We start from the raw sequence: 14,320 nt of genomic DNA on the forward strand, positions 1-14,320 counted from the left end.
TTTTAATACAGTTGCTCAAAACGTGGTATTTTTCGCACTACAAATCGTGCGGAAAGTTGGATTTCTCGCACTAGTGCTTTTTACTTTTCCAGTTTTTTTTAAATTTACTGTTGTTTTAAGTCTTAAACATAGAACTAAAGAAGTTGTATATTTATTTAATATTTATGTGCTTTGTGACGTACATAAGTCATTCGTCATTAAAACTTATATTTATTTACAAATACTATATAATGAACGTATCGAGTGGAGGTCCACAGTCTCTGCCTACCCCTGAATGGGTGACAGGCGAGATTTTTATGTATATTTGTTCTATGTATTACAGATAAATTGTATCTCACTACCGTGCACGGGTTCCTAAAGAAGTTTAAACAAAAGTACCAGGACGTCATAATAAGAAAAGTGGTTACAGACCGATATTACAGAAAATAAACAAAAACAGCACGTTAGAACTATATTTCCATAGACTTTTAAATAATGGTTGCAGTGGTTGTATTTCATTATTTTAATTTACTAGCAGAAAATGAGTTTTTTTTAAATACTGTTTTATTTTACTTTAAATGTAGTTTTTTCGCAAATGTATTGAAAAACGTCGTTTGATACACGTGCGGATTTGTCATTTTCACTTGTCTCGCGTCTTGACTTTCGCCTCGAGACTCGTGAATAATGACTAACTTTCCGCACTTATATCAAAAATAACTATATTATATATAATATAGGTCTAAACATGAGATTTTATTACCATATTGTTTCTTAAAACATGCCAAACTCTCCTAAAATATTTACTCAGTTCAAATAAAATATAGATAACATACATTGACATTAATCTGTGTAGTTTTATCATTATTTAACCGTAACTGCTTATTTAACAAGGGCTTACGTTAGCTCTAATTAAGACGTTAACAATATTAAATTTTAGTTTTATCATCGTATCTAATCGACTGGAATCTTTGCAAATAAGTACATTTACATATTGTTCTCTAAAACTAGTAAATATTTGCGTGGACTTCTTGGAATTTTGAATTATTAGAAGAAAATAATTTCTTAACTAATATTATAATCTATTTTATCAAATTACTCTATCTCATCATTATCATTAACAACCCATCTATATGTCCCACTGCTGGACACGGGTCTGCTTTCAGGCGAAGGTTTAGGCCATAGTTTCCCTACCAGTGGGCGCTGAAGAGTCCTAAAGGTAAGCAATGGGGGGGCGTTGAGGTTGACCAGGGGGTGTTATCGCTTTTGGAAAGTTAACATTTAACATTATAAGTTAAAAAATATAAAAATATATGTGTTTTCAATTATTTTTTGCGGTGGTCTGCGATGAAATTTTTTTATCAAGTCTAAGTGGGCGGCGAGCCAACGAGTTTGGGAAAGTATGTTTAATTTTGGTTTTTTATTAGTTATGAAGTGACGGGACTAACAAGTCGTGTGGCTGGTGAGAAGCGACACGCCTGTCCATAACAGTTGCAATGCCACTCAGAGCTTTAAATCGCAAAGATCTGAGGGGCACTGCCACTGCGCCCGTCACCCGAAACAGGAATTGACGAGTCCCTTGTGCCTGTAATTGCACCAGCACCCTTACCCATCAAAACCGGAACGCTGTGTTCTCACATTGCTGATTGACGCTTGTTGTACGTCAGCTAGTTTATTTTGAATTAATACGAAGGTCGAGCACAAAGAAAAATTTCTCTATGCGTTTGTTACAATTTTCTTTGTTTGTTGTGTTCTGTCAGATCGAAGGAATTTTTTTTTATGTTCGAACTTTCTATTAATAATTATAACAAACTAAAGGAGTAATTCAAAAGAAAATGGTAGTAAAACATCATAGAACTCAATAAAATCTATCTGTTAAAGCGTAAAGGTTTTAAAAAACCAGTCTCAAAATACGAGAACGTAAAGAGGATTGGGATCAGGTGAATGAAAAAAAAAAGCGAATTGAAGACTTAAAACCTTAGACGCGTCTGCGAGATCAAAACAGAGTGATTAAAAAAAATTAACATTCGATTCCGTCGATTTAACGCTGTCTGTAATTATAGAATAAAACATGAATAAAACTCAGGACTTACATTTTTACTGAATAAACGTGTTATTTTGTTATTCATTGTAATTACAGACGATTAAACCCTTTGCCTTTAATGATAGCATGCGCGTTTTTTAATTGCGCCAGTTACTTTTTTTGAATTTGAATTTCGGAACGCTTTGTTCTAAATTTTACTTACTTTTTAATTTTAATTGTACGTTTTGATAATGCCTTTTAAATATCCAGGCACGATTATTATATTAGTTTATTCTATTTAATTTTGTTTTCAACGATTACATCTGACCTTTGAAGAAATTCATAAAACATTTGAATTCAAAAGAATGGGTTCAATTAAAATCAGTAACCGTAACAGGGTATTCTTCTAAATTCAAATGTCAACGGATGTGTTGTGAACTCGATAATGGGGCATGCGCGTGCGCTAAATTGGATACTTACAACTTTGATGATTAACGATTTATATGTGCTGAATTGTAATGTTAGATAGATGCTATTCCTATCGTCAGGGTATGTTTTGTAATATATTAATCTGTGTTGTATTGGTTTATAAAATAGTATTACACCAGCATATGACGCGGACAATCTAGGTTAAATTTTTGTTTTCTATATGTTATCAAGTGACGGGATGAACAAGTCGTGCGCCAGTTGCAGTGCCACTTTAAATCGCAAATATCTGAGGGACACTGCCACAGCATCTGTCACCCTGAGACAAGTTGACAAGTCTCATGTGCCGGTCATTTCACCAGCACACTTAACTTTTCAAAACTGAAACCCAGTAATGTTCACGTTACTGTATGGCGGCAGAATTATTTAGGCAGAAGGAGTACTTCCCTGGACGACCTCTATTTACAAGGAGCTCTACTGTCAATCAAACTATTATAGAGAAATCGAAATTATAGATTCAGTTTTCACCACCATACAGTTGTAATTTCTTGAGAACTGGGGTGTTTGGTAAACAGGTAAGTAAGCTTCAAGTTGTCACATGCTAGGCTATTTTTGTACCACTGTACTTTTTTAGTTAAAACTATTATTATTGTACTAGCGTAGTTATTAAGGTTTTGTTTACTAACAATCTATGTATCATTAAGTTGTCTGAAAATAAATATTAGAGATGCCACGAGTAGTGATTTGGCTGAATACCGAATACTGAATATTCGACTGCCGAATGTTCGGCATAAGATATGTACGTACATGTCAGGCGCGACCTGTTACGACCTGTCTTTTTGCGCTGCGTGCGGAGGTAACGGGGGTGGAGTGTTTTTGTTGAAAAATGAGAAAACGATAGAATCAATACATGATAGTTTCTGGACCTGTTCTGAAGAAGTCGCATCAGATAATATGATTGATTTTTATTTGAAAACTGTTCGCCAAGATCGGATGGAAGATCCTTACAAGTGCTGGTCAGCACAGGTGAAGCAGTATCCAAGCCTGTCAAAATTTGATAAGATTTATCTATCGTCTCCTGGCAGTAGTGTTTATAGTGAGAGGCTATTTTCAGAAGTAGGAATTGTTTATGAGGAAAAGCGCAATCGTTTGTTACCAACCAATGCAGATAAAATTGTTTTCATTCATCATAATCTGCCACTGATGATTTTAAAGCAATAATTTGTTATTAAGATACATGCGACATTTTGTATAATATGTCATTTTTTTCATTATTTGATATGCCGAATACTAAAAAAAGTGGCCAAGTAGGCCGAATACCGAACAGTAGCCGAATATTCTCTGGCATCTCTAATAAATATAATATACATTTGACGAGGTACATTCGAATTGTAACCAACCAGCAGTAGACTAACGACGTATGTATATAGAAATAAATTCCGCGAATCTTAATTACAAGGTATTTTTATAAGCCTTACATCAAATCTAACTACCAGGCGGGCAGTAACGGCCGGGAGTAAAATCGGACATTATTTGCCGTAGCCCCCCGCTGGGCGGTTGATTGCATACCTACAGACGCTTTCTTGTAGCGACGACGCCATGGCAATATTTTGCTTAAACCAGTGTTTAGCTTTTAGATGAATTGATGAGATTCTTAACGAGAGTACGGATTTATTCAATTAAACTATATTTCTCTTGTATGAAAGAAAATTGGCACAAAAATAGGAAATAAATAGGGTAGTAATCAAAGATTGGAAAAGAAAAGTAAGACTGGGCCTCCAACATTTTATAATTTTTGAACGCATGTCCTGACACGTGCCTATGTTTGATCAACGCCAAATTTGGACATTGCTTTCATTAAACATTTTTCTAGTAATTAATCACGACACTTACATAATACGTTGACTATTTATTGCTCGATATATTATTTAATCATATTTAAATTTACTAAAAGTGTACTTCGTGCAACTAGGTGAACTAATTCAGGTGAATTAAGTTAATGCACCCGTGTTTTGAGGTTTATCGCTTTGTATATTCATAAAATCGACTGTGAACAGACTACAGGTATTATCTCAATTTTCACAACTTTACAGGATGAAGAATAAATCATATAATAGCATCTGGTTTATTAAATAAAAATACGTAGAGTACATACATATATGTGTAATAAAAATATCCAAAGAAACGTATTTTTATTTAATTAACCAGATGCTATATAAATGACACAAAAACAGTTTTTTTCTTTTTTTTTCACACGTGCCAGTTCACAGGCGATATATTATTTTAGTTAGTAATATAAAATTTAACGCTATATAAAATATGAATATTATTTGTAATGTATATTATATTTATTTTATAATTTAATTTGTTAATACAGTAAACATATGTAATATAACAACAGTAAAAAAAAAACAGTAAATTAATAATACTTGTCTTAATTTTCATACTCTCATCATGACATGTTCACCTGTAATTGGTTAAGCATTTTAACTGTAACACCCTGTCGAATGTGTGTAAAATATTGTTGTAACCGAATGTATTAAGCGTTGGTGAATTTAAATAAATATATAAAGAAAATAATGCATATTAATGAGTCATCAAAGGAGCTTATCCAAAATATTAATACTGCGGCCTTATTTACTAAGCCACAGAAAACATTTGTGCAAATAATAATATGAACATAACCGATTGAAATAGGTGTAGAAAGATCCGAAACATCTTACTGACTTAATAGTACTCAACAAACCTAATTTATAAATTAAGTTGACGATCTATTCAAAGCCATGAAACAAAAGTTGTTGTTAGTATTCGCTGGTGAAATTACAGGCACATGGAACTTGTCAACTTATGTCTCAGGGTGACGGGCGCAGTGCCACAGATGTTTGCGATTTAAAACTGTCAGTGGCGCTGCAACTGCTATGGACAGGCGTGTAGCTCACCATCAGGCGCACGGCTTGTCCGTCCCGTCACTTGATATTATAAAAAAATCAAATATTTTGCCGACAACTCTGCAACCAGCCGTTAGTTAAAAGGGCGCATGTGACATTTATTCAAAATATGTATACTTTTTGCCGTCCTCAAGACCCGACTTTTAGCAGCGATGCAAACGCGTTGCAGAAGCGGTTCAATCGCTTATAATATAAACGCGCAGCGATACAAACAAGCATGCATACAACATTTTTCAAAACATGGTATAGGAACTACTTAGAAACAAAACGGTGAGACTAAACCATAGACAATGTTAAGTTTCCGCCAATGGTGGTAATAGTGCATAAATCGCTAAATAGACTTAGGGATTTCTTTAACTGGGCCATCGACCTTGGTAGGTCAATGAATTGGGCCATTATTTGTCCATCATTCGGTAGGTAAGTTTTTTATTTATTTATTTTATTCATTTTTTACCTCTTACAACTATCATTACAGGTATAACCTAATACAATAGTAAAGTTACTAACAAAATATTTACGTACATGTTAACTATAACAAACTTCCATTGATATTCCACAATATGCGACCTGTGCGAATTCATTCAGAGTACAATCGAACAAATCAATGTCGTGTGATACCGCGTTGAGGGCACGCAGCGCCCGCATATGGGGCGCGTTGTGCAGCAGATTGGTGCGCGCGCGCTGCACCCACATCAGCGGCGGCCGCCGGCGTCGCCCTACGTACCCGTCAGGTACATACAGCTGAACTGTGTTTAGAACACATGGGTTGTGTATCTTACCACGCAGTACTTTTAATAAGTAAGTGGCGAGAGCTACTTCTCTTCTTACTTCCAGTCTATATTAGCCTAACATGCCGAGTACAAATAGGGTAGGATATAACAGTGGATAACCTGGGTACACACCATACTGTTTTAAATATAGGTATCTAACGAACTTGTTCTGGATACGTTCTATCATTAATTTGTATTTGGCTTCGTGTGGCGATCAAATTACAACGTTGCATTCGAGATGACTTTTTACTAGTAGTAGTTAGTTTTTTAACCGACTTTAAAAAAGAAGGAGGTTCTCAATTTGACTATATTTTTTTGTGTGTATGTTTCCCAATTACTCCGGTATTTGTGAACCGATTTTGACGATTCTTTTTTTTTGGGAAAGAGGGTACCTCAGTATTGACTCCATTTAAACTTGAAGAAAATATTCCACCTCGCCGAAGAGGATGAATCCGGTTACATGCACTTTCCGTTAACCGATTTCAATAAAACTTGGCAAGTAGATCTAATTCCAATGAAAAGCTGATAAGCAAACTTGTTTTGGTTTTTTTTAAATAAAATAGTTATCAATTCATTGGAAACTATTTTTTTTTTCGGCTTTTCCCGGTTAGCGCTTCAGCCACTTACAGTGTATTGTTGTTTTTTCAGATCAAAATTTTTATTATTTACAATCAGTCGCCAGACTATATTTAAATTGTTTAAGTGATTTTTGGCGTTTGAGAGCGAGAAAGCCTCTGCTACCGCCTACCCTAGTCATCGAACACGAGCTGTCGTTTCAATCTCTTAGTGTCGTATTCCAGAACTCTACTCAATGCTCAAGTCAGGATTTGAGCAGACTTGAGTATGATATCAAGCACTGGAAATACGACCCTAAGGGCAAGGCCTTGAGTATGATTTTCAGTGTTCACTGCAATACTCAACTCCTGACTTGAGTATTGAGTAGAGTTCTGGAATATGACTCTCAATGTTGCCACGATCAACCAGTATTTTAGCTAAAGGATTTACATCTATATACATCCATCACTTCTACAATCGTTCAGAGTTCCTGGTGTACCTTGTGGCACCACAGATAGTTCGAAGGATGTTGTTTTGGACTCTTTGAAGGCATTGGATGTTCGATTTGGAGGCAGTGGCCCGTAACTGAATGCCTTGGAGCCATATCTGCTTCAATATGGCACAATACACCATGACATTGTTACTAAGAGACAGGATGGACTACCTACCCAGAAGCCATAATAAGTTTCTGAATATGTTATTGAGTTCGTCTCTTTTGCACTTTATAAGTACTTTCCGAGTCATTTCCAAGGCATGAGGTTTGAAGTAGGCTATCAGGGCGAAGGTGATATGTTGCCATTTAGTAGCACTTGCATTGATTCGCCTTTTCTTCAACCAGGCAGAGGTAGCGCCTAGTTGCCTCTGTAGTTGTGCACTTGCTACACTGGGGTTGGAACTGCACGACAGCAAAAGCAGCAGCATCAGCAAATGTTGTGATAGCAACACCGGGAGACAGAGGTAAGTCGCATGTGTATATGTTGTACAGTAAAATGTGGATGTTCCCTCACCACGTGTTACTTGGAAGACTCTATTATCAAGGTAAGACTTGATTATGGGATAAATCGAGTGAGGAAGAAGAGTTTTAATTTTACACAATAATCCACGGTGCCAAACACGATCAAAAGCCTGTTGGACGTCGATAAAAGCAGCTGAGCAGTATTCTTTCCTTTCCAGACACTGTCTAATTGTTTGGTAAGCTCGGTAGACTTGTTGGACAGTGGAGTGTTGTTCACGGAACCCAAATTGATGTTGTGGGATCAAGTTACTTGCCTTTAAACATTCCTTTAACCTCGATAGAAAGATTTTTTGTCACAACTTTGACAGCACAGGTATAAGGCTGATTGCACGATAAGGGGCGCATGCATGGGGTGGTTTCCTGTACTTGTGTATCATTATTAATTGTGATACCTTCTAGGCAGTTGGAAAATGACCAATTCTCAATGTGGCAGGGATCTATAATAATAATAATAATAAAATTGTTTATTCAGTAACATAATGTACAGAGAAAACTAAAGACTACTTATGCGATTTAATGTCAAAATAACACATGTACTGAACTAGGAAATTCCTGTATTTCAGGTAAAAAGTACTACTAATTATAAATGTGGATACTATTAATATTATAAATACTTTTTAGGAGAATCTTATGAAATAAAATTAAACAATTAAATAATAAATTGCCAATAAAAAAAAATAAAAAATAAATAAAAAATGTACACTTAAACAAGACAACATTTAATTTACGATAATAAATAAATTCTCTGTATCCTCATAGGACATATTTTGAAGAGCTTCTTGGAGAATTTTCTTTACCTTAAAATTCTTTACCTAAAATGAGTATGTTTTTTTTCAAACAAAACTAAAGTTTTTGATCTCTTTTGTTCACGTACGAAGATTGCAAAAGCTTTTTATTGCCTATGACAACCACAAACAGTTCGGCAGAACTTTTTAGAAATTCACTAAAAAATTCTGTATTTCATTCGAGATAAAAATGTTACCATTCAAAATTTCTAATCTACTTTCGCGACTGAATCCTAATTCTAGTTATGTCAAATTGTATAAAGATAAAAGTTTGGAAATTTCTGGTAAAAAGACTTGTATCGTGTTGAGCAGGAGTAAATCTAGTGAGATTGACTGGAGAGACGCGGTGAGCGAGGCAGAGAGAATCGTCGGGTATCCGACTTCGTTTCTTAACTTGCGATGGCTTTTCAACGATGAAATAGCCAACACTGCAATTCATTTGAGGAAATTGGTTAGTACGTATCCAAAATAGTACTGTAAGTGGATCCTGGAGAATAGCACTAGGCTTTGATACCGGAACATAGGTAAATAAAACGGGACCATGTCACCCTTATTTGGGTGCTTGTGAAATTACAGGCACACGGGACTTGTAAACTTATGTCTCAAGGTGACGGGCGCAATGGCATTACCCCTAAGATCTTTGCGATTTAAAACTCTTTAACGACTGCAATTGCTATGGACAGGTGTCGCTTATCACCAGGCTCACCAGGCGCACGACTTGTTCGCCTCATCACTTGATAGCATAATTTTTTTTACTAAACATCAAGTAATTATACAGAAGTATTCTGTGTTACATTTTATGTAATAGTTGAAAAAATTCGCCCGTCGTTCTCATCGTCACCCTCAGATATAAGTTGACAAGTCCCATGTGCCTTTTTTTTTTTTTTGCCGGGGGGGAAATCTTTATGGATACCCCTGAGCCCAGGGAGACTCAGGGGTTATGTGGGGACTCTCCCTCCAGACTGGAGGGCCTACCCCACTAAAACCCCCCCGGGTTTCCCTCTCGCCGGTTGAGTCGGCGCCGTGGGATCAGTGAACATTCACCACGACGCCGCCCGGCCGCCCTAGCTTACGCCAGGGAAGTCCCATGTGCCTGTAACTTCACCAGCACCCTTTCCCTTCAAAACCGGGACACAGTAATGCTGAAATTACTGCTTGGCGGCAGAAATAGGTAAGGTGGCAGTACTTCCCTGGACGTACTCTTTTATAAGGAGCACTACTGCTATCTAGACTCGTAAATGTGAGGTTACAATAATTCTTTCCAATAAAACAACAATACCATTATTGCTAGGTGGGAACAAACCATCCCCTTCTAAAACAAGCAAAGAACCTTTTGATCGGTTCAAAAAGCAACCTGCAATCTGTCGGACTTATCATTCTGCTAGTCTCAAAAGCGGCAGGCTTCAACGACAAGGATTATACTGGAGACCATTACGATTCTGGAGTTCTACATGCCCAAAGAGCTGTTGCTGAAATAGTCGAGATGAAAAGGACTGGCCACATGATTCATAAGACAATGGCCAATTTGCAGCAGAAGGAGAAATATGGGAATAAGTATAAGGACCTGCTTTATGGAAACAAGATTGTTTTGTTGACTGGTAAGATGGTTTTAGTTGGTTTATTTTTATAACAATTACATAATTTAGTGACCTGTGTACAGAAATTTTATCCGACGAATTTAATTGAGAATTTATAAGTACCTTGTCGTCTTGTAAAAAAGCATTACCTAGATATCGAGTTCTTAGGTTTTCGCGATTCTTACACATAGGATATGAAACTATTTTTCCGGATTTAAATCGCGTATTTTTGTTTTTTCACGTCACGGTTGACTGACCTCAGTCAACCGTGACCATGGGACCTGTAAAGGGCCCGAAACGTCGGTTTGTTTGAAAAAACAAATATACGCGATTTAAATCCGGAAAAATAGTTTCATATCCTATGTATTACCTAGAGCTAACTTGCGCAAAATTAACTAGCAGAGATAATAGAGCTTTACGTAAATAAAGCTCAACTCACACTGGCACAGAGTTGAAGCATCGCGACGCGTTATGTATTTCGCCTATAGCATATTCATCTCTATCGTCCCACTTTTAAGATACAAATTTGTGTTATGCAAATATGGAGTCGATGCTTGATTGCAGTTGGGCGGCTGTCGACGCGCGTTACTTGGGCGTTACAGTGAGGCGTTAGACGCCGACCACACTGTGATCCTGGCTCACTAATGTAAGCGTCGCCAGGTGTTGTAGTTGAAAAACAGGACGTGAGCGTATTTTGTCATGGCAAAAGGCTTTTACGTTTTCACTTAAATCTGACTTGCATTCGGTCTATGCGGCGCCGGCAACGCGGACTCCGCTCGGCGACCACGTGGTTGTATTATTCAGAGGAATTTAAATGTTGTTGACTACTAAATAGAATTCGGATTCGCCATTAATGCATATGAAGGCGTGGTAACTGGGCGATCGGCGCGCGAAATCTATTAATCTTCTAATCGTGCTACTCGAATTATAGGCGACGAAGAGGTCTCATCACGCCTTGAACCTCTGGAACTGCGTAGAGATGTTGCATCGCTTAGCGCCTTTTACCGCATGCACCATGGTGAGTGCTTTGAAGAGCTGTTCAACCTCATCCCCCCTTCCCCGTTCCTGCTCAGAAGCACGCGTGCTGGCCTTCGTAGTCACCGTTTCACTACCTGCCGCATTCCATCGCGTACTAAAAGGTTCGGTGGCTCCTTTCTCTGCCGCACGGTTGACAAATGGAACTCCCTTGCGGCACATGTCTTCCCTCCCTCTTATGATATGGGGTCCTTCAAACGAGGCGTGAAGAGGCATATTGTAGGCAGGCAGGGTGGAGGTGGCTAGTACAGTGAGGGTTTCATCGCTGCACTAGGTTCCTTCGCGTTTGGATACCACTTTCCACTTAATATCAGGTAGAGTGGAGTCATTTGCCTGTCATGTATAAAAAAAAAAAACTGGGCGCTGTGACTAAGGTTTTTGGAAAGATCTTGCAAACCCTGTAGCTCTCTCGTTAGGTCCCAATTGTCTTTTCCTTCCTTCAATTCCGGTTTTTATTATCACTCCTCCACTGTGCATGCGGTCAGACTTTGGAACGCACTTCGTATTACTGTTCACGAAAGTGCGTCGTTAGCTAATTTTAAATTGAGAGGTAAGAACGTGGTAAGAAGCATTATTTATCCACTGTTCCATGAGTCATTCTCAGACATTTTATTATTTAAGTATTTGATTTTTAATAGTGCAATATTATTTAATATTCGAGTATTATTGTATCGTGAAATATTATTTATAAATACATGATAGGTAATATACTTGAATATTTAAATCAGCCTTTCCCAAAGTGGGCGCTGCAGGCCTAAAGAGGGGCGGTAAGAGACCCAGAAAAAAATGGGGGCATTGTGTAGAGGCTTAGGTGAAGATTTGTAATTTCATCTAAGAAGACTCTTAGACACCGACTGAGCTCTCGACTCTCGACTACAACTTGTGAACATCAATTAATATTAATTAAGAGATTGCGCAAACTAACTCGGTTCGATATTTCTCTGAGTGTAGTTCATATATCTGTCCTGTTTTATTGAATAAATAAAATAAAAACCATGTCAATCGGTCGCTCCGTTTCGAAATGAAAGTAGACACAAACAAACAAATAAAAAGGCAACAGACACAGTTTCGCGTTTTACTAGTTATTAGTATTCCTAGATAGGTAATTTTCGTAGATAATTGACCGCGGGCAATAATGTTTTAACAAGTTTTTGTTAAATAACCCGATTTGTGCATTCCTGTATCAATCGGCTGGTTAATAGAATACTTGTTCTCACTTGTTGAGTACGATTGAGCGTCGAATGAGATAAACGAGTTTATGCACGTTTGTCTTATTCCTGTCGGTGCTTGCTGCTTATGCAATCCTATATAAACAACGTAATATTTATTTTGTTTTCATTTGCGGTTTTGCGCGTAATAGATAAGCAGTACTTAAGTTCAACACTTACTTACGTATTTCTCAAAACAAAACAATGTCGGAAGTAAAAAAGAAGAGACGGCAATACTGTGCGGAATATATTAAATTCGGATTCATTGAAAATCCCACAAACCCATCGTCGCCTTTGTGCCGTCTATGTCTAAAAACATTTTCGAATGAAGCAATGAAGCCTTCAAGACTGCAAGATCATTTGAATAAAATGCATCCAGATAAGAAAGATAAGAATGTAGCATATTTTCAAGACCTAGAGAAGAAGCATAATACTCAGCCGAGTGTAGCAAAACTCTTCTCGGCGGCTGCTAAGCAAGATGACGACGGACTTCGAGCTTCGTACAATGTCTCTTTGTTAATTGCTCAAAAAGGCAAACCACACAACATCGGAGAAGAGTTAATTTTGCCAACAATAAAGGAAGTAAAAACTACTGTGCTTTATAAACCTGCCGCAGATATTATCCGAAAAATTCAGTTGAGTAATAATTCTGTGCAAAGACGAATTGATGAAATGGCTGAAAACATTGAAGAATCATTGTGCAATCATCTGAGGACAAGTCAATTCTCAATTCAGCTCGATAAGTCCACTTTACCAACTAATGAAGCATTGTTGCTGTCTTACGTGAGGTTTATTAAAGATGAGAAAATATGTGAAGAACTATTGTTTGCTAGAAATTTAGAGACCGATACAAATGGCGAAACCATATTCAATATTGGAAAAGTTTTGTAATGAGAAAGAGATTCTTTTAAAAATATTATATCAGTTGCTACGGATGGCGCTCCGGCTATGACAGGGTGCCATAAAAGGTTCATAGCGTACTTAAAAGTAAAATTCCAGATATCTTGCTGTACATTGCGTTATTCATAGACAACATTTGGTTGCTAGAAATTTAAGTGAACAACTATTTCAATCACTGCAATATGTGATCAAAGCAGTCAATAAAATCCGTAATAGCCTTGAATGATAGATTATTTCATCAGCTTTGTGTTACTAATGACGAAGATTTCAACCGTTTGTTGTTCCATACTGAAGTTCGTGGACTATCAAGAGGCAATTCTCTGACTCGATTTTACAACCTGTTTGACTCTGTGATAGAGTTCTTGGAAACTAAAGACACAGAATTTCTCAGCAAGCTCATTACATCAAAGAATGATACAGCTTACATGACAGACCTGTATAAATTGTTCAACGACATGAATCTCCAACTGCAAAGCGATGAACTAAATTTAATTATTAATTAAAAACAAAAAATGTCGTTGCTGCTTTCGCAGCCAAACTGCTTCTACACGAAAAGAATATGGGCAGACGTGAGTTTCACAATTTTCCGAATTTATCAGTATCCTGCAGTAACGACTTGTTTGCCTACTGCCAACATTTGGAAAACCTCCACATTGACTTCACCGAACGATACCAGGACATTTTGAACTTGGACTAGACTGGGTGTTGGGTCCGTTTTCAAATGTCAACACAGCAATATGTATCACCTCAGCTGGAAGAAGAACTTATAGAATTGACAAAGAACGAGGAAATAAAAATCAAATTCAAAGTGGCTACCAAGAATTTTGGCTACAAAAACCGATGCCGCAATTGTACCCTGGGTTGTGGTCAATCGTTCAACGATTCTTGATAGCATTCCCATCGTCATATTTATGTGAACGTGGTTGTAGTGCTGTGATAACGCTGCTTACTAAAAAGAGAAATCGTTTGCATGTTACCGAACGTGGTGACTTGCGGCTGTTCTTGAGTAAATTGGAACCCGATATCAACAAACTTATTAAACAGCATCAGATTCATTCTTCACATTAGTTTTTATATTATAATCGATTGTTTGTTTTATTTT

At 37.2% G+C, this 14,320-nt stretch overlaps 2 protein-coding genes across 2 annotated transcripts in view; one reads left to right on the plus strand and one right to left on the minus strand.

Moving 5' to 3' along the window:
* LOC113239910 (nuclear export mediator factor NEMF) overlaps positions 1–6,018 on the minus strand; it is a 108,175-nt gene extending 102,157 nt beyond the window's left edge. The window contains exon 1 of the mRNA XM_026477072.1: positions 5,941–6,018. Coding sequence (XP_026332857.1) covers positions 5,941–6,018 — 78 coding nt within the window. The remainder of the gene's footprint in view (positions 1–5,940) is intronic.
* Positions 6,019–14,320, plus strand: part of LOC113239911 (decaprenyl-diphosphate synthase subunit 2-like) — a 13,307-nt gene continuing 5,005 nt past the window's right edge. The window contains exons 1-3 of the mRNA XM_026477073.1: positions 6,019–6,104; positions 8,811–8,949; positions 9,790–10,096. Of these exons, the coding sequence (XP_026332858.1) occupies positions 6,019–6,104; positions 8,811–8,949; positions 9,790–10,096 (532 nt within the window). The remainder of the gene's footprint in view (positions 6,105–8,810; positions 8,950–9,789; positions 10,097–14,320) is intronic.

Source organism: Hyposmocoma kahamanoa, unplaced genomic scaffold (genome assembly GCF_003589595.1).
Source record: "Hyposmocoma kahamanoa isolate Upper Pololo Valley unplaced genomic scaffold, ASM358959v1 117, whole genome shotgun sequence".
Lineage (NCBI taxonomy): Eukaryota > Metazoa > Arthropoda > Insecta > Lepidoptera > Cosmopterigidae > Hyposmocoma > Hyposmocoma kahamanoa.